Source organism: Oryctolagus cuniculus, chromosome 6 (genome assembly GCF_964237555.1).
Source record: "Oryctolagus cuniculus chromosome 6, mOryCun1.1, whole genome shotgun sequence".
Lineage (NCBI taxonomy): Eukaryota > Metazoa > Chordata > Mammalia > Lagomorpha > Leporidae > Oryctolagus > Oryctolagus cuniculus.
The window spans coordinates 58744230-58771068 of NC_091437.1; the positions used below are offsets into that span (position 1 = coordinate 58744230).

General features: G+C 56.5%; 1 protein-coding gene across 5 annotated transcripts in view; it reads right to left on the reverse strand.

Annotated features, from left to right (window-relative positions):
* The window catches only part of STK10 (serine/threonine kinase 10), a 112145-nt gene that overhangs the window by 24334 nt on the left and 60972 nt on the right, over positions 1–26839 (reverse strand). For all 5 annotated transcript variants that reach the window (XM_051843610.2, XM_051843611.2, XM_051843612.2 and 2 more), the window contains 7 exons: positions 21964–22012; positions 16012–16161; positions 8992–9064; positions 7776–7970; positions 6678–6759; positions 4631–4765; positions 1788–2330 (listed from right to left, as the gene is read on the reverse strand). In XM_051843610.2, coding sequence (XP_051699570.2) covers positions 1788–2330; positions 4631–4765; positions 6678–6759; positions 7776–7970; positions 8992–9064; positions 16012–16161; positions 21964–22012 — 1227 coding nt within the window. The remainder of the gene's footprint in view (positions 1–1787; positions 2331–4630; positions 4766–6677; positions 6760–7775; positions 7971–8991; positions 9065–16011; positions 16162–21963; positions 22013–26839) is intronic.

Here is a 26839-nt window from a genome sequence, read left to right on the forward strand (position 1 = left end):
CGTCAGTCCCACCCAGGGAGGACGTGGCTGGCCACTGTCCCTCAAGCTTCCCAACCTGGGGCCAGAGTGCAAGTGCTGACCGGGCACTGCCAGCCTCCCGGAGGAGCTGCTGCACACGGGACCCTGGAGGCCCTCGGTTCTGGTTCCGATGACAGCGTACAGGCCGACACTGGCATCCTGCTGGCCTCCCCCATTCTGCCCACCGCCTCTGAGATCTGGGCTGGTTTCAAAGGCCCTTTCTGGGGCAGCACAATCCTTCCTGCCTCTCCAACACAACCCCAGGGCCTTCCAGCCCCTGAGAAGGGAGTGAGCAGGCCTGGGTGGCTCCCAGCGGCAGATCTCTGAGCGATCAAAGCCTGTGCCAGGCCCAGCTCTCGCCACATGAGCAGCTTGCAGAGGGCTCTCGTTCCCTGCTGGCTGGGCTCCCCTCTCCTGCGCGCTTCTGCCCAGCGCGTCTGCCCCATCCTCCCAATTGACAGATAAGCAAAGAGAGGCTCAGAGAATCCAGGAGCCCCCGTCCTGCCTGAGCACTGGCCTCCCCCACCCCCGTGGGCTGTAGCGGGGCTGACGCCTTTCCCTGCCTGCCTGGAGGAGACCCCGGGTGTTGTTACTAAGCTCGTTGTCCGCCACCTGATCTCCCAGACAAGCTGGATTGTGGGGGAGGGACCGTGTCTTTCTGTTTCTCCTGGCGTTTACTCGGTGAGAAGCACACAGGAGACTCAGAGCCTGTTTGCTAAGTGGAAGGGAGAGGGAAAGCGGTGAAGCCAGCAGGCCCAGCACTCAGTGCCGCGCAGAACGAGCCATCCCCAGAGGCAGCAGGACTGGCGTGGGCCGCAGCTCGTGCCCCCTTGTCCCTGCCACATAGTCTGTATAGATGGGTGGAGTGCACCGTGCTGATTCCTCACCGCCTGTGGGGTTTGGCGATGAAGTCAGGACAGCGAGCAGCTCCCGTCTCCTTGTCACGTCTTTGTGTCTGGAGCCTTGCATGCCTCTCTCTGGTTGTTCATGAAACACCCTGTAAGCTGTCAGAGGCCACGGCCACCCTCCTGGGGACAGCAGCTCATGTAGAAGCATTGCTTTCTGTAGGGCAGGTGTAGCCTCTCTCTCTCTCTTTTTTTTGGGGGGGGGATTTTATTTATTTGAGAGGTAGAGTTACAGAGAAAGGCAGAGAGAGAGAGGTCTTCCATTTGCTGATTCACCCCCCAGTTGGCCGCAACGGCTGCAGCTGAGCCTATCTGAAGCCAGGAACCAGGAGCTTTCTATGGCTTTCCCAGGGCATAGCAAAGAGCTGGATGGGAAGAGGAGCAGCCAGGACTAGAACCAGCGCCCATATGGGATGCCGGCACTGCAGGTGGAGGATTAACCTGTGCCACAGCACCAGCCCCGTCCCCAGCGTGATGGCCACATCATTTACGTAACCACCTCCAGACCAGCAAGGCATGTGAGCCTGCAGCCCGCCTCCTTCCGTGGAATCTGCCAGCCACCGGCGGGATCCGTGGCTGACCTCCAAATACGAAAACGCCCACTTCAAGAATCCTCCTTCCCAAAATGTCTCCGAACTTGGAAATGTAAACCCAGATCCCAGATCCACCGCTTGACACTACTGAATCCCATTAAGAACCCAGACATTTTGCAGATTAAAGTCTGAATCCAACAAAAAGCAATTTAAAGCAAGCACTCCAAACAGAAAGCAGGAGCTAAAGGCTTTGGGAAACCGAGGCTGAGCGGCAGCACCGCCCACCACACCCCTGCTCCCGGCCTCGGCCCAGTGCAGGGTGGGGCATTACCTTGATGGACAGGGAGCCCGTCTCCTTGTTCAGGGCCAGGTCTGCTGACAGGGAGGAGCCGTAGTCCATGCTGTCGGAGGTGGACAGGCTGCCACTGTCCGAATCCCGCCTGGAAGGAACTGCCTGGGCTGGGGGCTCCAGACTGCCATTGGCCAGCTTCTCGCCGCCCAAGGTCTCCAGGGCGCTGCTGTTGGGCCGGCTCTGGCCAGCCTTCTGGGACCTGCTGGCCGCTGGGCCGAGGTCCCCACCCTGGTCGGTGACTCGCTTCTCTTCCGCCACCTGAATTCTCGCATCCATGGACACTGGCCGGGACTTCCGCAGGGACACGGGTGCCGCGAGACCCTTGTCGCCGGCAGGGGACCCCTCTGGGGGGCCGGTGACTTGGAGGGCCTTGTCCCCAGAGGGCTGGTTGCAGGGTCCGTTCACACTGTCCTGAGGCTGGCCAGGCGGCCGCGGGGTGGAGGACGATGCCGGGAGGAGCTTGTCGGCATTGAGGCTCAGCTGAGTCAGCCCAGCAGAGTCCTGAGTGTGGTTCCCCAGCGTCTGAAAGGAAAAGACTGTCAAGGCCATGGTGTTGTGTGCCCAAGGCCAGAGTCACAGGTGCAGTGGGGCTGCAGAGTCCGATGCCCACAGCATGCAGTGGACCAGGGTATCCCTCTAAGCCGCAGTCCTCACCATTCCCCACTGCCTACCCAAAAAGAAAGCTACAACTTTGAGGACTCTTCTGACTGCCTCTAATCTTGGCCTCATTTCACAGCTGGTTTTGCTCCTGGAACAGAGGCAGCCGTGGCCAGCTGGAGAGCCACATGCGTATGGAAGGGGCAGCGGCTACTCTGTGCAGCCTACAGTGACCATGTGGAAAAAGGCCCCTGAAGTCAGACCCATGTCCCAGGACAAGTTGGCAATCTAGATTTTTACGTGACCCCTCTTGATTTGTAGGTGGCAACTATTTAAATTAAAAAAAATTTTTTAATTTATTTTAATTTGAAAGTCAGAGTTATAGAGAGAGATCTTCCACCTGCTGGTTTATGCCCTAGATGGCTACAACAGCCAAGGCTGGGCCAGGCTGGAGCCAGGAGCCAAGAGCTTCTTCCCACATGGGTGTCAGGGGCCCAAGCACCTGGGCCATCTTCCACTGCTTTTCCAGGCCGTTAGCAGGGAGCTGGATCAGAAGCGGAGCAGCCAGCTGGAACCAGGGCCCACAGCATGCAGCATTGCAGGTGGCTTTACCCGCTTTGCCACAATGTGGGCCCCGAAAAAACCAGGCCAATGTGGGGACTGGACGCAGCCTTCCAGGCACATTTGCTTGTTTTTGCATGTGTGTGGGGGTGGAAAGTACTAGAAGCACTAGTAGGGAGACATGGACATCCAGCTGTGGATGAGACATAGATGTCCAGCTCACTGAAGGAAGCACGCCCAGGAGTGGCCACCTTTCCGGTCAGGAGGGCACACTGCCGCGCCCGGCCGGGCCCTCCCAGTGGCAATCCCCACTTTCCCCTCCACCCAGCCGCTGGTCTGAGCACGGTCCCAAAGTGTTTCAGGTGCGCACTGCCCGCTTTTAAACTTGATGCTAATGGAATCACACTACCAGCTTTCTTCCGGGTCCTGCCAGCCCCTGGTTTTTGACGTTGCACATGGCAGCTAGCAGAAGCAGCTCCGATCCTGCCACCTGTCAACACCTGGAGCACTCAGATCGGATTCTCTCACCTCCACGCCCCTCCCCTGCCTGAAACCCTGCCTTGCTCCCACCGACCTCAGGATGGGAGCCGCCTCCCATCTCTGGAGAAGGAGGTCAGACGGGACGGTTTCCACCTCTCCTCCCAGCATGTCTCTCTCTCTCCTCTCTTCCAGGAGCCAGGCCCAGTGTGGTTCTCCTACTCCCTGCCCCTACCTGTCCCTGCCGTCTCCCAGTTCTTCCAGCCATTTCACAGAGCAGACCTCAATCTTCCCATCTGTAAAATGGAGCCGTGGTCCCCCTCCCTGAGCTGGCGTCTAGCACACGCAGACGCTCCACGAGGGCCAGAGGTTGCTGTGCGGACCCTGCTTGCTTTCTTTAGGACTTTCTTCGCCCTGAGGGTTCGCACCAGCCTTGGGCTCCCTCTGGGATGGAATTACACTTGAGTGAGCCGCTGCACTTTTCACAGCACGAGGATGTGGGCCAACTCCAGCCCTGCCTCTCGGGGCACATGGGACCATCTGGACAGCCCAACGCCCCTCCCCCGACAGCTGGACCAGGGATCAGCGTGGACTCGAGCCTGCAGAGTGCCATGCTCGGCTCCGATGGCGCCTACCAGTTTAAGTTAGCTTCCCTTCCCAGGTGCAAATGGGTTACACCTGAGGCAAGACACGGGTTCCCCCCCGGCACTCCGGCCAGCCAGATGGGGGCCTGGGGTGGCCGGCACTGCTTGGCCCATTGCCCCTGTCCCCTTCAGCCTCCTGGATCTGCCCCACAGCACAGCCTCAGCTTGCATGCAAGCTGCAGAAGGAACTAGTCCGTTACTAACTTGTAAAAATTGGAAGATTGCATGTGAAAATCTGGATCCCTGGCCTCCCCTCCCTGGCCAGGGTGCAGTCTTCCAGAAGCCACAGCGTGGAAGCCTGGGAACCTCTGGCTGGGGAGAACACGCCCGCCCAGGCCCGCCGTGACCCCGCCCAGGCCCGCCGAGACCCGGCCCAGGCCCGCTGTGACCCCGCCCAGGCCCGCCGTGACCCGGCCCAGGCCCGCTGTGACCCCGCCCAGGCCCGCTGTGACCCCGCCCAAGCCTGCTGAGACCCCGCCCAGGCCCGCCGTGACCCCGCCCAGGCCCGCCGAGACCCCGCCCCTCCCGGCCGGCCGGCCGTACAGAAGCGCTGTCCACGGCATCCTCCTCCTCGCCCTCGTCGCGCCCGTCTTCAATCTCCTCCATCACCTCGGCCTTGGCTTCCGCCACCAGCTCCCGTAGAGCCTTGTTACTGGTGACGCTGCTGACAAACGGATGCTGAAGGGGCAAGAAACACCTGGATTAGAACCGCTCTGGGACAGGGGTGAGGCAGGAGAGGCTGCGGGAGTGGATCCCTGGGGGGCAGAGGAGGCCAGCTGCAGCCCCAAGCAAACTGTGCACATGAACTTGGCAAAGGAAACCCAGAGGCAGCTCAGAAAGTCCTGAGTGTGGCGGAAAGAGAGCAAACCCAGCTCTGCTCCTCACCAGCTGTGTGACCCTGGGCCTGTCACTTACCCTCTCTGAGCCACAGCCTCCTTGTCTCTGAAGTGGAGGCAATTAGGTTGAACCCACAGGGAGGCCACGAAGATGAAATTAAATAATGCACGTGGATGAGCTGAGGCCAAAGCAGAGCTCAAGCAGTTTGGCAGAGGGATTGCGTGTGTGTGTGTGTGCACGCGCGCGCGTGCAACACAGGAACAGCTGACGATCTAGACAAGAAGAGTGGAGATAGGAGGGATGGGTTTAGGAAGGAATCAGACAAGGACCTGAGGTGCAGGCGGCTGTGATGTTAAAAACATCCCATGCACATCCTCGCCTGCTCTCACCACTGTGCGAAGCAAGCCCTGGCCACGTCCCACAGACGAGGAAATGCAGGAGGCACAAGGTGAAACCAGCCAGGAGCCAGGGTGGGCACGGCTGATGCCAGAACCTGGGTGACTGAGCACCGGAAGTCACGGCCCGAAGGAGGCCTAGAAACAGCGATCATGAAGCAGCCAGGGCATACGCCACCCGGCTTGGGGCAGACACAGCCCCAGGAAGGAGGCGGGCACGGGCCAAGGCACAGGCAGCTCTGGGCAGGGCTAAGATGCGGGCTGGGCCCCACTCTGCCACTTGAAGCCAGGTGGCCCTGCGCTGAGCCCCAGCGTCCTCCACTTTAGGGGGTGATAAAGCTCTACCCCCCTACGAATCCTAGGCAGGGCATTCGGTCCAAGCCCAGAAGGGAAATTCCTGGCTGAGGCTCAGGGCTGCTATGCGGGGATGGAGGACAGCTGGCCTGGCCCCGCGGAATGTCCCGGAAGCCGGATGTATCGGGCAGGAGACGAAGGGCCCCAAGCAGCTTGGGGCTTTGGCATCTGACAGCAGCAGCAGTCCCGCCCCGACGGCGCCCAGCGCAGCTCCCGGGGCTCAGACTCGCTGTAGAAATCTGAGCAACCACCGTGACCCCCTCAACACGGACACTTCATTTCGCATCCTGGTTCCTTTGCATTTTTAACAAAGAAACAGATTCCGTGCCTCAAGCATTCCTCAGCACGGTGCTTAGCAACAAAATTAAAAAAAAACTTTTTTGAACTCTGCTGTGAACACCCCAGCAGCTGCCCGCTGGAGAACTCCAGCAGGAGCCCTTGTAAAGGATGGCTCGCAGCTACCCCCGATATTGTTTAAATAAACATTGACTTGTTTGTTTGAAAGGCTCAGGCTTACAGGAACCTGGGTGCCCCCTCCACGACCGAGAGAAATGAGCAGGGCGGACAGGGCTGGACCCTCAGCGGGCCTCTGGACACTGGGATTCGGAACCGGACCCCCGGGGAAATGACAAGAATGGCCCACTCGGCCTAAATGCTTGTAGGAACACTGACTGGCTTGGGCAGAGCCTCTGCCTGCCTGCTGGAGTCAGCACCTCAGGTGGGTGCCAGGCAGGAGGTGCCCTCTCCCTGTCATTGGCCATGCCCCCTCCCCTCCTGAGGCACCCCTGAGCCACCTGCCTCTCCCCCTAGAACACGCGCCCCTGTGTCGGCTGCAAAGCTTCATGCCCCAGGTGCCCCCAGCACAGGACCCAGGGACGACCGACTGCTGAGTGACCCGCCGAGCATGCCGTGTGGCCTGTGTCCCACACTGAGGGTCCTGCGCCTGCCACAGAAAAGGCGTGGCGGGGAGCACAGCCCCGCCCGGCAGAGGGGAGCGCACTCACCTCCAGCAGCTGGGCTGCACTGGGCCGGGTCTCTGGGTTCTTGTCCAGGGCTACCTTCAGGAAGTCTCGGAACTCCACAGACCTGCGAGGACACGTGTCCGTGGTGAGCTCGGAGCCGAGAAAAGTCCCCAAGGACGTCACGAACTCCCTCCTCCCTGGGAGTCTCCTGCTTCGCAAACCCGCACCTCAGAGGACAGAGGGGGCTGTTGTGGGCTGAAACAGCAGGGGTGGTGGCCCTGAGCAACGTCCTTCTATGGCCATCCGAGAAGAGGGGCGCTTGCCCAAAGCCACACACGTTACGGCAAGGCTGCAGTTTGAACCCAAGCCCCAGTCTGTTTAGTTGTTTAAATTTGTATTTTATCTGAAAGGCAGAGATGGAGAGAAAGAGAAGAGTGATCTTCCTCCTGCTGGTTCACTCCCTAAAAGCCTGCGACAGCCAGGGCTGTGTGCAAGCCCGGAACTCAGTGGCGGGGAGGGGTTTTCCATGTGGGTGCTTGGGACCCAAGTTCTCCCCTGCTGCCTCCCAGGGTGCACACTAGCAGGAAGCTGAGACGTGAGCCCAGGGACGGGATGGGACAGACCCAAGTGGTATCTTACCCACCATACCCGACCCCCGCCCCGCAGGCCGCCAGCCCTCAGCCCAAGGTTGTCCCAAGCGGCTTCTGGGCTGACCTGGACTCTTCTCCCCCAATGGGATCTGGATTGTTTGGGCACCTGGTCTACCTTGTCAAGCGTATAAGGCTAGGGTAGTGGGGGGTGCAGTTGGAGTCCCGGCTGCTCCACTTTCAATCCAGCTCCCTGCTAATACATCTGAGAAGGCCATGGATGAAGGCCTGAGCACTTGGGCCTCTGCCATCCGTGTGGGAGCCTTGGATGGAGTTCCAGGCTCCTGGCTTCAGTGTGGTCCAGCCCTGGCCACTGTGGCTATATGGGGAGCGGACCAGCAGGTGGAAGATCTCTCTATATACATATATGACTCTGCCTTTCCAATAAACAAACAGCATAAGGGCACAAGACAGGCATGGGGGGCTGAGGGAGCTCAGAAGAGACTGGACAGTGCCCCGCCCCAGGCCTCCTGCGGGCACCCTTGCTTCTCACCACTTGGAGGGCGTGAGCAGCGTGGGAGGGTCCGACTTGGCGATCTTGAGTAGGACCCGCATGGGGTTGAGCTCATGGTGTGGGGGCTCGATCTGGGCCATCTCGATCAGCGTGATGCCGAGGGACCAGATGTCGGCTTTGTAGTCGTACGGGGTGTCCTTCATGGTCTCGCACAGCACCACCTCGGGGGCCATCCTGAACCAACCAAGGGACAACAGAGGGCTCAGAATCGGGCCTCCAGAGGCATTTTTGGGAGACTCAGGTTCAAGGGCCACCACCAGCCAAGGTCAGGAGTTGGCAGCATTCCCCATGTTCCTTACAACCGTCTTCACCCGGGCTCGCCAGCCCTGTCCTGCTGCAGTTGCTGACTCCTACCACAAGATGGCAGCATCAATCCAGACCTCAGTGTCCTGGGGAGGGGAGGAAGGTGGGGTGGAGAGGGAGGAAGTGGTACAGAAGGGGTGAGAGAGAAAGAAACAGTTAGCAGTAGTGAGCAAGCAAGAAGGGAGCCCAAACTCCACCACAGCACGTGATGCACAAGAAAAAAACTGAGAAAACAACACAGTAGAAAGCAACTAGAGGTCAGATGGAGCAAGAGCTTGGCTTTTAAATAGTTTTGGAAAAGTATGGAACAGGACAGACCAGGGAAATTAGAGAGACTTCGAGAGGAGAGGACTTGAACTTGAACTGCTCATCTTCATAAAACCCAGCCTGGTGCTCAGCACAGAAGTGTTGAATAAGAAGAACCAAGAACTGAACCATCCTCTGGGGCTCCCGCTGAGTCGTTATGAATGGAGCACTTCCCATTTCACCCCCGCAGGGATGCCATGAAGTGGGTGGGACGGGGGTCTTCAAAGAAGCCCATGGAAAATGCAAATAATGAAAACCCATGCTTGACTTCAAACTTTTTTCCTGCACCAAAGTAAACTCACCTGATGCCATCTTCCCATGCATTTTTTTAAAAGCCCCTTTGCATTGCCTCCCTAACTTCACAGATGAGATAACAGGCAGAGGGGAGCTAAGTGGCTTGTGCAGTCTCAGGACTGGTAAGCTTTAGAGGCCTGGCTCACCCCGGCAGGTGGCCCGGTTCACCCCGGCAGGTGGCCCAGGGCCCTGGCCTGCCGGCCTCTCCCCCTCTACAGTGCCCGGAGGCCATGCTGGTGTAGGTTTAACGTTCGGTCCACATCCAGTTTCCAGAAGAAGCTGCGTGACTCACCAGTAAGGCGTTCCGATGAAGGAATCTCGCTTCTGCAGAGTCTTCAGATTCTTGGCAGACACCCCAAAGTCAGCTGCAAGATAAAATCTCAGCTAGAGAATGGGCCGAGCGTTCCACCACCCACAGCCCCGGCACGGGCCAGGGATGCATATTCCAAATCCAGCAACAGATGCTCCTCTCCAGCCAGCCAGAGGCCTCTGGACACCCCGCCTGCTGCTGTAAGGGTGCGCTGAGATGGGGCGCTTCCCTGCCTGCTGATGGCAGCAGGAAGCAGCAGGTGCCCTTGGTAAATCGCAAAAAAAAAAGTCTTTAAAATGTCTACTCCTTTGATCCAATAATTCCAAATCTAGCAATCTAATGAAAGTTTAACACACACACACATACACACACACACAAAGGGATTTCCAGAAAATTGTTAGGAATGTAGGTTCTTTAAAACATTTATTCATTTTTATTTTTTTAAAGAGCAACAGGCAGAGAGAGAAAGCAGAAGAGAGAGTGAGAGAGACGGCCTGCAGCAGCCCAAAGCTAAGAGCCAGGAACTTCATCGATGTCTCCGAAGTGGGTGGCAGGGACCCATGTCCGGGAAGCCTCATCCACTGCCTCCCAGGCTGCACATTCGCAGGGAGCTGGACTCCACCCGGCACTCCACTACGGGACACAAGCGTCCCAAGCGGCAGCTGCACCCACTGCACTGCACCACCCGTCCTAAACAGCCTGGAATATGAAAACCATTACGCACTGTGATGTTCATCATAGCGCCATTAGATTAGTCACACATCTGAAACAGCTATAATTGTTTAACTACCATATTAAAACTTTCTATGTACAGTACATAATACATTACATGGTTTCCCAAAAGTGTATCACACACACAGAGCGAGGTGAAATAGGGAGATGGAGAGGTAAGAAAGAGCCACGTGATGGAATATTCTACATCTTTAAATTCATTTTAAAGTGTTTTTTTTTTTTTTTTTAACATACAATGTTTTACTTGTAGAGTGGCCAGCTACTAGTTACATTACAACCTGAAGATCCTGTGTGGTCACAGCTGGGCCCTCCGAAATAAGGGCAAGACCAGACCCAGTGCCAGGGAGGAAACCCACCGCATGGCTTAAGCAATGGGGGGGCAGATGAGGCTTCTTCCACTTTCCTGTAACCTTGCAGGGATGCACGTGGTGACTTTCAGGGTAACGAGACACCAGCACAAGGTACCTGCGATCACACACGCAGCACTGCGGCCTGCCTCGCCTTGGTTAATCAATTAACTGGGCGGGTGCTGTGGCGTGGAGGGTAAAGCCACCGCCTACTGCGTAGGCATCCCATATGGGCGTCAGTTTGAGTCACCGCAGTGCCACTTCCAATCCAGCTCTGTGCTATGGCCTGGGAAAGCAGTAGAAGATGGCCCAAGTCCTTGGGCCCCTGCACCCGCGTGGGAGACCCTGAAGAAGCGCCTGGCTCCTGGCTTCAACCTGGTCTAGTGCTGGCTATTGCCATTACCAGGAGAGTGAACCAGCAGATGGAAGACCTCTCTCTCTCTCTCTCTTTGTCTCTCCCTCTCTTTAACTCCGACTTTCAAATAAACAAATCTTTAAAAATAAATAAAATGTCTTTGATAGAGCGTGTTGAGCTTTCATGGCTCAAGAACTGAAATGCATAAAGCAAAGGCCTTTTGGCTTTGTGGGTTTTTGTTTTTTCTCTCTTAAGTAAGGCCCAGGATGTGGTGAAAAGAGCTTCTTCACTCGGCGCTGTGGGAGCGTCACGGGTGTGAGCGTAAGCAGGGCGTGAGGCCATGGACACGCTGCATGGCCCCAGCCAGGCCATACCTGAGCAATCGGACCATCGCAGGGCGACTCCAGACCAGGAGCAGGCCCACGCCTGGCTGCCTCCTCGCTCAGACAATCAGACACACACACACACACACACACACACACACAGAGCCAGGCTCTCCTAGGAGAAACATGGAAGTAATCTCGCTTCTGGGGAATATTTAAGGATACACAGGAAATGTGCTAATACGATTCAACTTATACAAACAAAGTAGGCGTGAGCACTGACCTAAAGATTAAGACACTGGTGAGGAGGCCCCCGCCCCACCCCTGCAGTGGAATGCGGGTTCAACTCCTGGCTCCAGCTCCTGGTTCCAGTCTCCTGCTAATGTGGACCCTGGGAGGCAGTGGGTGACAGTGCCGACAGATGAGTCCCTGCCACCCATGGGGGAGACCTGGAATGACTTGGGGGAGTCTGACCCAGCCCCGGCTGTGTGGGCATCTGGGGAGCAGACCAGTCGACGGAAGTGTTCTAACTCGCTCACTCTCTCCCCTACTTCCCTCTTCCTCTAATTTTAAACAATTAAAAAACAGGCTAGACTACTCTATGAATGCAATAGCTTTTTTTTTTTTTTTTTAAGATTGTATTTGTTTACTTGAAAGTCAGAGTTACAGAGAGGCAGAGGCAGAGGCAGAGAGAGAGAGGTCTTCCATCCACTGGTTCACTCCCAGATGGCAGCAATGGCCGGAACTGTGCTGACCTGAAACCAGGAGCCAGGACCCTCCTCTGGGTCTCCCACGTGGGTTCAGGGGCCCAAGAACCTGGGCCATCTTCTACTGCTTTCCCAGGCCATAGCAGAGAGCTGAATTGGAAATGGAGCAGCTGGGACCCAAACCAGCACCCACACGGGATGCCAGCACTGCAGGCGGCAGCTTTACCCACTTACATCATGGCACCAGCCCCTCAATAGCTTTTTATAACATGCGTTTTCCATAAACTCTTTAAACATCCCCCTAAGCTTAGGTTTCAAATGATTCTGCACCAAAATACACTATCTAATTCTGCTTTCCACGACCTTTCTGAAGTGCCCTGGCGCTTCCATATAACCTACACACAGCCTCCTGCACGCTTCCATCATCCCCATGGCAGCTTCAACACCTAATGCAAGGTGAATGCTGTGCAAATGGGGGATGCCGACAAGGAAAGAAGTCTGTACGTGTTCAGTAAGGTGGACTTTTTTCCAAACTGAGGGGCCGGCATTTTGGCACAGTGGGCTAAGCCTTCGCTGCGGTATCAGCATTCCAAGGAGATCCCCAGTTCGAGTCCCAGCTGCTCCACTTCCGCTCCCAGCTCCCTGCTAATGCACCTGGGAAAGCAGCGGAGGACAGCCCAAGTGCTTGGGAGCCCCAGATGGAGTTCCAGGCTCCTGCCTTCAGCCTGGCCCAGTCCTGGTCATTGTGGCCATTTGGGGAGTGAACCAGCAGATGGAAGATCTGTCTCTCCATCTCTTTATTTATTTGAAAGGTAAAGACGGAGAGAAAGACAGACACACAGATAAACAGACAGAGCTGCCATCTGATAGTTCACTCCCCAACTCTGCCTTTCAAATAAATCAAATGAATTTGAAACAGAAAAAAGAACCCTGATCTTCAGACTTCCAAGTCTGCACCCCATTCAGTAAGACTCCCCATTGCCCCAGGGTGAGGCTCACACACACTCACTCTGCCTCCACACAGACCCCGCCCATGCAGCCTGCTGCACAGCCCCCTGGAGCTGGAAGCTTTCTGGGGCAACTCGCAGAGTATCCAAGAGAGTCTGAAATTCTAGAGAGTCAACATCTAAGCAGCCAAGAAAGAGGCCTGGGTGCGTGCCTCTGGGGTCGGCACCTCGTGGTCTTTGCACCAGTGGGCGCCACCACCTCAGAGGAGGTTCTATTCTTGGTCCCATTGCACAGATGAAAGGATTGAGGCTGCAGAGGCCAACAGAGGCAGTGGCGGAGCCAGGATTTGAACCAGGCCTGCCTGTGCCTAGAGCCCACGCAAGCTCAGCTCATTCATTCTAGTCCCGCTCTGCTGAGGGTGCAGACATGGTTTCCAGGGAGATAATGCCCTTTCCTGATTCTCTCCTAAGTGGTAGAGAACATGGGGATGGGGCTCCAGGGCCCCAGGAAGATGGGAGGGGCCAGCTGGCCACACCCCGTCTGCAGGGCCTCCTCCACTGCCCGCGGTCAGTCTGCAGAATCTGAGCTGAGCCGGTCGGAGGTTTTCTAGTCTCAGCAGGTGTTTGCACCAAAGTTCCCAGTAGTGGTGCAAATATTCACACTCCACTCTCACTCAACTTTTCTTTCTCCTGAATTCGTTTCTTAACAAGTCATCTTGTTTTCTGGATTTAGTTTTTAGCTGTGTTAACTATTTTTAATTTGAAAGGCAGAGACAGAGAGAGGAGAGAAAGAGACAGATAAATAGACAGAGCTGTCATGTGCTAGTTCACTCCCCAAATGCTTGCAACAACCTGGGCTGGGCCAGGCTGAAGCCGGAAGTGGGAATGCAATCCAGGGCTCCCACACGGTTGGTGGGCAGGAACCCAATTACTTGAACCATCGCGGCAGCCTCCCAGTGTGTACATTAACAAGGAGCCAGAATCAAGGACTTGAACCCAAGTCCTCTGACATGGGATGCAGGCCAAATGCCTGCCTCCCAAGTCATTTTGAAACCTGATACCCATCTGCGTCTGTCTCGCCCTCTGCGGCTCTGAATGAGGGGGATTCCAGAGTCTGCTCACTGGGCTGCACTCTCCAGAGCGAGGGTGCCTGGGTGAGCATGGGTGTAGCAGCCTGGGGAACAAGAACCCCCAGGGCGAATCTCAGCCTGCACCTGCCGGGCCCCTCCCCCATTCTCTGCTCTCCCCAGCCCTCGGGCTGCTCCTGGCCCAGGTTTGCTCTGCTCTGCCTCCTCCACTGGACACATTCCTGAAGGCCCTGTTGCATGCATCCCCTGGGTTTCCCGGAGTGCACAAGACCCTCTTCTGCCCCCCAGATCCTCCCTGAGCCAGCCTCTGCCCTGCCACTGTCCAAGGAGAAGGGACGAGGCGCCCCCTGGAAGCCGTGGAGTCAGGAAGAGCCCAAATCCTACCATGTCCCCTCGCTCGAGACAGGATCCGGGGTCTCAGCGTCCTCGCTGTGAAATGGGTACAGTCCCTACCCCATGGAGTGCCCCTGGGATGCTGATGAAATAAACTGACATCCAGGAAAAGCCTGGTTTAATGCCTGGCACCTGGCGGGTGCTTCCCATACCCCGATGGGGCGGTGATTTTCATTATAGTTCTCCCCAGAAGAGCCTGCTGTTTCTCACACCCTGGCCTCTGCCCGCCTGGCCCCGCCTGACTACCTGGCAAGTATCCACTCTCACAACTCAGCCCATACCGCCCCTCCCACACGCGCCCCAGGCTCAGTAGGGAACATGCTCTGCACGCTCTACCCACGCACCTGCCCCCTCGCTGCTGGCCCTCAGTCAGCCCTGGCTCTGTCCCTCTGGGCCCCACAGTGGGCAACTGAAGGCCGCCCTCCTGCTGCAGAGGTCTAGGGGTGCCTGGCACCCATCCCTGTCCCACCCTCATCACCATCCATGCCATCCTCCACCACAGGAACTCAGTGGTGTGGTGTCTAATGGGTGTGATTGAAACATTCCTTAAAGACAGGAAGGGGGCCGGCAGTTGGCACAGTGGGTTAGCCGCGCCTATGATGCTGGCATCCCATACCTGAACACTAGTTCAAGTCCCGGTTGCTCTGCTTTTGATCCAACTCCCTCCCAATGTCCTATCAAGACAGCAGACGATGGCCCGAGGACTTGGGCCTCTGCCATCCACATGGGAGATGGAGATGGAGCTCCGGACGTCTGGCTTCAGCCTGGCCCAGCCCCAGCCATTGTGCGCATTTGGGGAGTGAACCAGCAGATGGAAGAGCTCTCTGGCTCTACCAATCTGCTTTACAAATTAAAAAAAGGCAACAAGGTACCTATTAGGGGAACTAGAGAGGGTGACCGTCCCGTGGTGGCAGGACAGGGATGCTCGGGGCAGGGGCCAGATGAACGAACTATGTAGCTGCCCAAGAAGGATGCTAGTGGAAGAAGGTACTGAATGCACGCAAATGAACAGGAGACAGGCAGCATCTGTCAAGCGTAATCGTCCCTCTCTAAGTCCCCTCCTCTCTGTACAGCCTCCTACCCACAGAGGGGCAGCACAGGTGTAGGGGGACAGAGGGGCAGGCACAGGTGTTGGGGGACACGGGGGCAGGCACAGGTGTAGGGGGACCCAGGGGCAGGCACAGGTGTTGGGGGACAGAGGGGCAGGCACAGGTGTTGGGGGACCCAGGGGCAGGCACAGGTGTAGGGGGACCCAGAGGCAGGCACAGGTGTAGGGGGACAGAGGTGCAGGCACAGGTGTTGGGGGACACGGGGGCAGGCACAGGTGTTGGGGCACCCAGGGGCAGGCACAGGTGTTGGGGGACAGAGGGGCAGGCACAGGTGTAGGGGGACAGAGGTGCAGGCACAGGTGTTGGGGGACACGGGGCAGGCACAGGTGTCTGGGTGGTAGATAATTCTGCATGATGAGACTGGGGGCACTTCCTAGCTTTCTCCTTTTAAACTTTCAAGTACTATGTGCGTGCATCCTGTATGAAAAGCAAACTTTTTCATCAAATAAAACAATTCTTTATTTTTAAGAAAACAGCATTGCAGGCATAAAATTTAGCAATGGAAACGTCAGGTAATGGGAGCTCAAAGTGTTTTTTCTGGGGTGGATGGTGAGGAGGCAGCAAGAGCAGAGGAGATATGTATGTGGTACATTGGCTAAAGAAGCCCATTAAAAATACAGAGAAAGAACGAGGCCGGCGCTGTGGCGCAACAACTCTGGATTGGAGGCAAGAGCTCAGAGCTCAGACAAGAGCCCCACCTCAGCACCACTAGGCAGGGTTGTCCTCCAAGGCGGGCTGTGCTAGGGACAGCACAGGGCCTCCACCCAGCAGGGGGGTGATAGCACCTCCACCCCCACTTGCAATGACCAAAATGTCTCCAGACATTGTATCACACGTGGCAAGAGCTCCCAGGGACGGCACTGGACGCATGACCTAGGGCAGAAGCGGGAGGACGGGCATCATCCCGGTGAGGGCCCCAGGGGCCCGAGCTCTGCCCCCTTCCCCTACCTCGCACCAGCCCCGCCCCCGGCATCAGCCCCGCCCCAGGCAGCGCGCCTTACCCAGCCTGATGTCTCCCTCCAGCGTCATGAGCACGTTGCCCGCTTTCAGGTCGCGGTGGATGATCCTCTTGCTGTGCAGGAAGTGGAGGGCCTCCAGCATCTGGCGGCACACAACGCGAATCTGGGGCTCGGTCAGGCCTCTGTCCAGCTCTGCAGGTAGACAGAACCATTGTCAACACGGCAAGTGCTGGCTGCAGGCACCTGTCTGTCCGGCCCACACGAGAAATACAAAGCCGCTGACGTAGGGGGGCACCCACTGGGTACTGGGGTCACTTCTGAGCATTTCACACTTGACCCACTTTGTCCTCACAACCACCCTGTGGCGCAGGCACAATTATGACCCCCATTTTACAGGTGAGCAAACAGAGCCCTAGAGAGGGTAAGTCACCTGCTCAGGGTCACACAGGTGGCTAGACACAGATTTGAGAGTCAAACCAGAGTCCTGCTTCCGCGCTCTGATGCACAAGCACAGAGTGAATGATGGGAAATGCTGTTGCTACAAAACACCCAAGGCTGGGTCATTCAGGAAGAACAGAGACTCCCTCAGCTCAGGTTCTGGGGGCAGGGAAGTATCACACGTGGCAGAGAACATCCCGTGACAGCACAGAGCCAGCTGCTAGCGCAGGCCTCTCTTCCTCTTCTTAGGAAGCCACTAGGGCCGGCGCCGCGGCTCACTAGGCTAATCCTCCGCCTGCGGCGCCAGCACACCGGGTTCTAGTCCCAGTCGGGGCGCCGGAGTCTGTCCCGGTTGCCCCTCTTCCAGGCCAGCTCTCTGCTATGGCCAGGGAGTGCAGTGGAGGATGGCCCAAGTGCTTGGGCCCTGCACCCGCATGGGAGACCAGGAGAAGCACCTGGCTCCTGCCTTCGGATCAGCGCGATGCACCGGCCGTAGCATGCTGGTCGCGGCGGCCACTGGAGAGTGAACCAACAGCAAAAAGGAAGACCTTTCTCTCTGTCTCTCTGTCTCTCTCTCACTGTCTACTCTGCCTGTCCAAAAAAAAAAAAAAAAAAAAAGGAAGCCACTAACACCATCTTGGGGGCCCCACCCTCATGACCTCAGCCAACCCTCGTGACCTCCCACAGGCCCCACCTCCAAATACCATCACCATAGCAAAGCAGAGAGTAAGTTTCCAACACAGCCTCAAAGTGAGTGCTCACTCCGTGTCGGACTCTGCGCTGGGTGCAGGGGTGCAGAGGGGGACAGGGAGACCACGATCGCACTTGCAACTGAGCGGGGTACAGGCGCCGAGAGGGTCAGAGTGGGAGATGAGACCCTCTCCCCGGGGGATAGGAAGGGCAGTGTCTGGAAGGAGGCACAGGTGTTTGAGAGGAGACTAAATGGGGTGAGGTCCTTCCAGGTCAAGGACAGCAGAAGCAAAGGCCTGGAGGCTGCAGAAGTGGGTATGGACGACAGGTCCACGGGCTGCTGGCAGTGGTGCCAGGAGGTGTGGAAGGCGAACGGCCGGGAAGGCCAGGGGCAGATCACCAAAAACCAGGGAAGGCAGACATACACATTCATCCTCCACCCCCACCCCTCATACAACTCAGTGTCTCCTAAGAGAAGGCAAGCGCCCTTCTGCTCACTCAAAGGAGGAACTGTACTGAACAGGTGGGGAGCAGGAAGAGGATTCCTGGGGTGGGCATTTAGCCTAGTGGTTAGGACGCTGCATATCCCATATCACAAGTGTGATCCTTGGTTCCAGCTCTCAACCCCAGCTTCCTGCCAATGCAGACCCTGGGAGGCAGCAGTGATGGTTCAAGCAATGGGTTCCTGCCACTCACATGGGAGACGGGACTGAGTTCCTGGCTCTGGCTTTTGGCCTGGCCCAGAGCTGGCCATTGCAGGCTTCTGGGGAGTGAACCAGTGGATGGGAGGTCTCTCTGTTGGTCTGTCTGTCTGGGAAGGAAGGGAGGGAGCACATTCCTGAAAAAGGAAGCAGCATGTGCAGAGGACCCCGGAGTGGCTGCAGGAGAAGAATAAGGCACCCCAAGTGGAAGTCAGGGGTGACGGAGCCAGAGCGAGCAGGGCCTGGGGCCGTGCTATGGGGGCTGCATGTTACGCAATGTGCAGAGGGCAGCCCCTGATGAGGTCTGAGACCCGCGCCGAGTCCTGCAGTGGGACAGCCCTGTCCAGCACAGGGCAGGGAGGCATTGGCGGGGGTTCCAGGTACCCAGACGGTGGGTCCAGAAGAGCAAAGTGGTGCCAGTATCCGATATGGGTGCCGCGAGAAGTGCTCAGGTCGATGGGTCAGGGCGGGAGAGGTGGCAGAAGAGAGGGTGGAGTGGAGGCAGTGGCGGGGAGCAAGAAGATTTAAGGCCAACATCCTTGTGCCTGTGTCCCACACGACTCTCCTGATTATGTAAGCTACTGCTGCTGTCTGAGATCCCTGCCCTGCAGGCAGCCCACCTCCCTCCCCAAGCCTACAGGCCTCCCAGGCTGTGGGCTGTGGGCTCTGAGGCTGATCACCCAGGCACTGCTCTGGGGCCTCTGTCTGTTTAAACTCTGTGTCTCCTGGTGGCACCTGGCCAGGAACACACAAGGCCCAACACTCCCTGCCAGATCTCTGGGGAGCGGTGAAAGTAAGCACGAAGCCAGGGCTGCAGGCGCAGGAGCTGCTCCATCCTGGGAAGCCAGGTTGCAGAGCTGGGCTCCTGGATGGATCAAGGGACTCTTTCTCTGGAGTGGGCAAGCTACTCCCCATCTCCGCAGCCTCACCCTAACCCCACATCCCAGCCAGGCCAGGCTCAGAGCCTGCACGGGCTTCAGGAGCACAGACTGAACTTGAATCCAGGGCTGCCTCTTGCCAGCTGTGTACTTTTCTGGCAACTCATTCAAGCTCTCTGGGCCTTCATTTCCTAGCCTGTAAAATGGGATGATCACAGGGGCCAGCGCTGTGATGTAGTAGGTTAAGCATCTGCCTGTGGTGCCAGTATCCCATATGGGTGCCGCGAGTCCTGGCCACTCCACTTCCGATCCAGCTCCCTGCTGATGGCCTAGGAAGGTGCTGGGGCCCCTGCACCCACATGAGAGGCCTGGAAGAAGCTCGTGGCTCCTGGCTTCAGATCAGCTCAGCTCTGGCCATTGCAGCCATTTGGGGAGTGAACCAGCGGATGGAAGACCCCTCTCTCTCTCTCTCTCTCTGTAACTCTGCCTCACAAGTAAATAAATAAATCTTTATTTTAAAAACAATGGGATGGGCCAGTGCCGCTGCTCACCAGGCTAATCCTCCGCCTGCAGCGCCGGCACCCCGGGTTCTAGTCCCGGTTGGGGCGCCAGATTCTGTCCCTGTTGTCCTCTTCCAGTCCAGCTCTCTGCTGTGGCCCAGGAAGGCAGTGGAGGATGGCCCAAGTGCTTGGGCCCTGCACCCGCGTGGGAGACCAGGAGGAAGCACCTGGCTCCTGGCTTCAGATTGGCACAGCACGCCAGCCATAGCAGCCATTTAGGGGGTGAACCAACGGAAGGAAGACCTTTCTCTCTGTCTCTCTCTCTCACTAACTCTGCCTGTCAAAAAATAATAAATAATAAACAAACAAACAATGGGATGGTTATAAGCACTATGGGTAGGGCTAGCCACCAATAGAATATGCTAAGTTCTCAGAAGCATAAAAAACTATAACAGGTGATTATCACTATGTTCGCTCTGAGATGAGTCCAGAGCTAGAATATCTGTAGCAATATTTCTACAAAATGGCAAAAACGTGTCCTGGTCATGTCTAATACACTGACATAAACAAGAGCAATACTGAAAGTAATGGTAAAGAGAAAGACAATGAAAACCCTACCACTGCCACCTTTTGAGCCCTTACACTGCACCAGGCACAAGATAAGGACTTGGCGCATTTGTAATTTAGTCCTCATAATAACTCAGTGGGGTAGGTATGATATATATATTTTTAAATAACTGATGACTTTTACTTGGCATTTCCTCTTGTGACAATGAATACACTTAATTTTAATCAATATGCTATATACTTCAGCAGCCATCAGGTTATCCTGTGGTGATTTTTACTTTGTTTTCTTTTTCTTTCTTTTGTTTTTTTAAGATTTATTTATTTGAAAGGCAGAGTTACAGACAGGCAGAGGCAGAGAAAGAGGTCTTCTATCCGCTAGTTCACTCCCCAAATGGCTGCAATGGCCAGTCCAAAGCCAAAAGCCAGCAGCTTCTTCCAGGTCTCCCATACAGGTGCAGGGGCCCAAGGACTTGGGCCATCTTCTACTGCTTTCCCAGGCCACAGCAGAGAGCTGGATCGGAAGTGGAGCAGCCGGGACTCGAACCAGCACCCATAAGGGATGCCAGCACCACAGGCTTTACCGGCTATGCCACAGCACCAACCCTGCATGATGTACTTTTTGAGGTCTGGTTATCGAGGCACAGTTGACAGCAAAGCTCACTTTTATTTCGGCATCCAGTTCTGTGAGCCACGTATGCTTTCACGTGTGCAGCCACACACGCGGCTACTATGCACTCACGGATGCCGCCACACGTCCTCAGCACAGTTCACAGAATGCTTCTATCATCCCCCAGTTCCCACGCCCTTGATTCCATTGTATTTTATTAATTTTTTTTTATTTGAAAGGCAAGGTGAGGGAGAGAAACAAAGAGAGACATCTTCCACCTGACGGATCACTACCCAGATGCCCACAAATAACTGGGATTTGGCCCGGCTGAAGCCAGGATCCCAGATCTCAATCCACGTCTCCCACATGGGTGGCAGGGATCCAAGTCCTTGAGGCATCACCTGCTGCCTCCCACTGTGCACATCAGCAGGGAGCTGGAATCAGGTGGCAGAGCTGGGACTCCTTCCCTGGCACTCCACTATGGGATGCAGGCATCCGAGCAGGGGCCTGACCCACTGAGCAAGGGAAGGAGTTCTATGGGAAGGGTGCAGGCCCAGTGTCTCCTAGCTCAGGGTGGGGACAAACTGCTGCCGACTGGACTCGCTCCTGAGATGGGAGTCTAGGGAAATACCTGGTTCACAATAAGAAGTGATGAGGCGCCGGATAGCGTCACATACTCAGGGCCTCTCAACAGGCGGGGCCTTGGGCAGGTGAGCGGATCTGGGGGTTTGTGGGGGTGGAGACATGGGAGTGGGTTCCTGATAAGGATGAGTTTGCCTTCCCTTCTCTCTTGCCCACTGGCGCTCTCTCTCTCTCTCTCACACACACGCCCCTGTGTGCACACACACCTTCTCGCCCCTCCCTCTGCCTTCCCACACAAGATGACACAGCATGAAGGGCCTCCCCAGGCGCCAGCACCACATGCTTGGACTTCCCAGCCTCCAGAACCCTGAGCCATCAGATGTGAGCTGTGGCACAAAAGGTTCAGCCACCACTCAGGATGCCAGCACCACATACCAGAGTGGTTCAAGCCCTGGCTGCTCCACTTCCACTCCAACTCCCTACTGATGTGCCCGGGAGGGCAGCAGAGGACGGGCCTCGCTGTTTGGGTCCCTGCCACCCATGTAGGAGACCCAGATGGAGCTCCAGGCTCCTGGCTTTGATCTGGACCAGCCCTGGCTGTTGTGACCATTTGAGGGGTGAACCAGTTGATGGAAGATCTATTTCTCTCTCTGTCTCTCCCTCTTTGTCAGTCTGCCTTTCAAATAAATAAAGCTTTTAAAAGTGAGCCAAATAAATCCCGTTCTTTTTAAACCACCCATCTCAGCTGCTATTTCCAAAGCGCCTCCCTTGGGTGTCCTATGTGCACCTCCTCAGGGTGCCACAGTCACCTGAGAAAAGGGACAGTCCAGGGTCACGTGGCTTTTTGGAAGGGAAGTGCTGGTCTTTCCAGTGCAGCAAGAACCCAAACTCTGACCCGGCAAAGGGACCAAGGGTAAGGGTGCTGGAAGAGGCTGTGGAAGTACTGGCCTGGGGGACTGAGGGACTCCAGCCCGACTGAGGACTGCTGCGTCCAGTCGCTGACCACACCCTGTCGCTCAAGGCAGACTCACCCAGCATGATGGCGTCCACGGCTCCGCCCGGGCAGAACTCGATCATGATCTGCAGAGAACACAAGGCCAAGCAACAGTGAGCGGGTGCCCTGCTTCGAGACGGGAGACCCCCCTCCCAGGGCCCACAGGGTCGGCCCAGTCTGCCCACCCTCCCAGGAGGCCCCAAATACACAGAGGGCCAGTCGCCATGGAAACCCAAAACTTCAGCAAACAGCCTTGTGGCCCCCTCCCACCGCCCTGCTCCCTGGTCCCCACCTGCCAGCTGTCCTGTTTCCTGAGGGCCACAGCCAAGGGCCTCAGGGGATGCCTTCCCCCATGCACAAGCTGGCCCAGTCCTCACACAGCGCCCACAGCTGTCCCTGACCCACTCCACCTCCCAGAGCCGGGGTCCTGCCTGCCACCCTGGAACCTCAGCATCGGGAAGATCAGCTCAGAGGGAGAAACCGAGGCTCAGGAAGGAGGGAGGGGACACTGACCCAGGCCACACAGATGGGTTAGTGGCAGGACCTCCACCAGAAAGCACATTTCCTACGCCCACTCCTTCATTCACAGCCATTCATTCATTCATCATACACCTTCTGCACACCTACTAGGCTGGTCCAGGCCCTCAAGGAGCTCCCAGGCTAGTGGAGGGATGGAGCAGGACGTGCCCCAGGCCCCTGCCTCCCAAGGCACTCGTCTTCACTCCTCCTGCCTCCTGCTGGGCTCCCAGCCTATGTGCAAGGATGCTTCCTCCTCATCCTCAGAGCAGGGCCGGGAGGCAGGGGGGCAGGGAGGTTCACAATCATCAGGATGCACTCCCAGGCCGGCTGTGACGTCCCTTCCAGACCGCTCTGTGGGGGCAGATCCACCACCGGGGGCCCCTTGGGGAGACCCACTCTCAAAACAGGAAAGCCACCCTCCGCCACCACCCAGCTCAGCCCAAGCCAGCTCCCCAGCCTGGCAAACTACAGGAACCTCAGGAGATATATATTTAACAATTTATTTATTTGAAAGGTAGAGTGATGGGGCTAGGGGTAGGGGGAAGAGAGATCCTCCATCTGCAGGCTCACGCCCCAAATGGCCACAACAGCCAGGGTTGGGCCAGGTCGAAGCCAGGAGCCAGGAAGTCCATCCAGGTCTCCCCCGTGGGTGGCAGGGGCCCAAGTGCCTTCCCAGGCACATTTGCAGGTAGCTGAGTCACAAGTGGAGCACCCAGGACACAAATTGGCAGTCTGGGGCTTTTGATGAGGCCTCTGGTGTGCAGCTGGCGCCCACAGGAGGCTGCACGGGGAACTGGGTTCCAGAGCCACTCAAGGCTGGGCCTAAGTCCCAGGGCCTCAGCTCAGCAGTGTGGCCTCGGCGCCAGAGTGGGGTCTCAGTGCTTCCCTATTTGAGGGGTCGGGGAAGGATGAGCCCTGCAGGGATGCAAGTAACCATAGCAGGTTAAACAGGGGGCTTCCAGGTGGGCCGGGCTATGCCAGATGCCACGTACAGGGGGCACCAGGACCATCCTGGCCTTGCCAGCCCTACTCCAGGCCACGGAAGAGCTGTGTCAGTGGCTGCCACCCACTCATACCCCACTGCTGGCTGGAAAGGAAGAAGTGGCCCTGGGGCTCCTCCGGTCAAGCGGGTCCACGCCGCCCAGTGACAGCAGGCTTCTCCCCACCATGACAGTGGCTGCCAGAAGTCACCAAGAGACACACTCGTGTGTCGCTGATCCATACAGGAAGGACGAAATCATTCTACTTATTCATCCACCCACCCACTCACCCACCCATCCATTTATTTCTCTCTCTTTTTTTTTTTTTTTTTTTTTTGACAGGCAGAGTTAGAGAGAGAGAGAGACAGAAAGCTCTTCCTTCCGTTGGTTCACCCCTCAAATGGCCGCCATGGCAGGCGCGCTGCATCGATCCGAAGCCAGGAGCCAGGTGCTTCCTCCTGGTCTCCCATGCGGGTGCAGGGCCCAAGCAGTTGGGCCATCCTCCACTGCCTTCCCGGGCCACAGCAGAGAGCTGGCCTGGAAGAGGGGCAACCAGGACAGAATCCGGCGCCCCAACTGGGACTAGAACCCAGGGTACCAGTGCTGCAGGCGGAGGATTAGCCCAGTGAGCCACGGTGCCGGCCTCATTTTTCAATCACTTATTCATTCTTTTTTTTTTTTTTTTTTTTTTTTTTTTGACAGGCAGAGTGGACAGTGAGAGAGAGAGAGACAGAGAGAAAGGTCTTCCTTTGCCGTTGGTTCACCCTCCAATGGCCGCCGCGGCCGGCGCGCTGCGGCCAGCGCACTGCGCTGATCCGATGGCAGGAGCCAGGAGCCAGGTGCTTTTCCTGGTCTCCCATGGGGTGCAGGGCCCAAGCACCTGGGCCATCCTCCACTGCACTCCCTGGCCACAGCAGAGAGCTGGCCTGGAAGAGGGGCAACCGGGACAGAATCCAGCGCCCCGACCGGGACTAGAACCCGGTGTGCCGGCGCCGCTAGGCGGAGGATTAGCCTAGTGAGCCGCGGTGCCGGCCCCACTCATTCATTCTTTAAGCCAAGTAGGTTTGCTCCTGGAGCTCAGGGAACAAAAGTAACTCAGATACAGGCACTGAGCTCTCAAAGCACGTGTATTATTCTGCCTTATAGCAACTCTCAGCTCCAGAAAAGAGGACCAAAAACTCCTCTAATTGCTAGGAAAATAACTCAGCCATGAGACAAAATGCTGGAGAAACAAAACAGCATCACTATATCAAGCCACAGCTGGCAGACTGTAAGACGGGGCGATACAGGGCTGGTGCTGTGGCGTAGCAGGTAAAGCCGCCGACTGCGACAACAGCATCCCACATGGGCACGGGTTCGAGTCCTGGCTGCTCCACTTCCCAACCAGCTCCCTGCCAATGGTCTGGGAAAAAAGCACTGGAAGATGGCCCAAGTCCTTGGGCCCCTGCACCCATGTGGGAGACCTGGAAGAAGCTCCTGGCTCCTGGCTTCGGCCTGGCCCAGCCCTGGCAGTTGTTCCATTTGGGAAGTGCAGCAGATGGAAGATACCTCCCTCTCTCTCTAACTCTGCCTTTCAATAAATAAATCTTTTTTTAAAAAGGTGGAGTGAAACACCCTCACTCTCTGAGGGACGAGCAGCCCATCTGGGGCATCCTGGCTGGGGCTCAGCCAATGTTGAGCTCTTCACCATCACCCCTTCCTTCGTGCCGGGAGCCCCACCTTGCTTAGGGGTTTCTGGTTTGTTCTTTGAGTCTCCATGAATGCTGTCCTTGCCCCGTGCCTTCAGCTAAAGGCAAACAGGAAAAACCGCTGGTGTACAACGCTGCCGAATCTCAGCAGCCAGTCCAGAGGCCCTGCTCAGCTTCCCTGCCACCCACACGATCCTTCTCGCCTTGGGCCACCCCAGTCCTCTCTGTGAAATGGGTTCATGCCAACAGCACTAGGACTTACGGGGAACACTCGCTGAAACCAGCCCTGACACCAGGTGGATAAGTAATAGGGTCAGACGCTCCCTCCTCTTCTCTGACAGGTGTCGTCGGAAAGAAAGTGGCGGCAGACTTAGGTTCAAGGTTAGCAGTGCCACTTAACCGACTATGCGACCTTGCGGAGAGCAAGCCCGACCTTCCGTTTCCTCGCGTGCACGATGGCACTAAACACCCCTGCCTCCCACCTTGTGGGCACAGCCAGCTGAGATCCCCCAAACAAAACCCCATCCCAAACGCCACGCAGTGCACACACGGGGAGCCTCTTACAGACACGGATCTCTCCGGAACTACAGTTCATCAACCCCCAGCGGGAACCACGAGGAGGCTACAAGGGCCCAGGCCCAGGCCTAGGCAGTTCCTGCATCTTTCCAGGAAACTGCCCCTTACACAGCAGTCTTACGCAGGGCCCTGGACTCGCCCTGGCAGGGGTCAGTGCTAGCAAAATGCTCCCGTTTGGGCAATCTGGTTTGCTTCCCCTTCTGCAATTGGAGAGCTCATGACCCCTTCAGCTTCCTCTTTATGCATTTTTGCCTTGGCTGCCAGGAAGCTCTGTGAAGTAAGCTTCCTTCACTTCACTTTGGGTTTCTTGCCCCACTTGCTGCTCTTCAGTTCAGAGGTCCTAAGACTTTTAATCTTCAGCGTGTCGGGGGCTGTAGGGGCCTGTAGCACAAACTTGCCAGGTTCAAGTACAGAAATGCATGGGGTCTGGCTGACAAAATAATCATCTCAGGGGCCAGCACTGTGGCACAACGAGGTAAGCTGTCTCCTGTAGTGCCTGCATCCCATATGGTCACCGGTTCAAGTCCCAGTGCCCCACTTCTGATCCAGCTCCTTGCTAATGAGCCTGGGAAAGCAGCGGAGGATGGCCTGAGACCTCGGCCACCCATATGGGAGACTCGGATGGGGTTCCAAGTTCCTGGCTTCAGCCTGGCCCAGCCTGCCCATTGTGGCCTTTTGGAAAGTGAAACAGCACAGCAGATAGAAGATTTCTCTGTCTCCCCAAACCCCATTTGTCCTTCAAATAAATACATATTTTTTAAAAAACCTCAATAGTGATCAATAACATACAGTTTAAAATACAGTCAGGGTTAAGCCACTACAGGCACCAGTTTGACTCCATTTCTGATCCAGATCCCTGCTAATGCGCCTGGGAAACAGCAGATGATGGCTCAAATACTTGGGTCCCTGCCACCCAGACAGGACACCCAATGGAGTGCCTGGCTTCGGTTTGACCCACGCCCTCCTGCTGTGGTAATTTGGAGAGTGAACCAGCAGATGGAAGATCTTTCTATATCTGCTTTTCAAGCAAATAGACAAACCTTTTTTTTTTTTTTTTTTTTTTTGAGATTTCATTTATTTATTTGAGAGGTAAAGTTACAGAGAGGGAGAGACAGAGAGAAAAGTCTTCCATCCGCCGGTTCACTCCCCA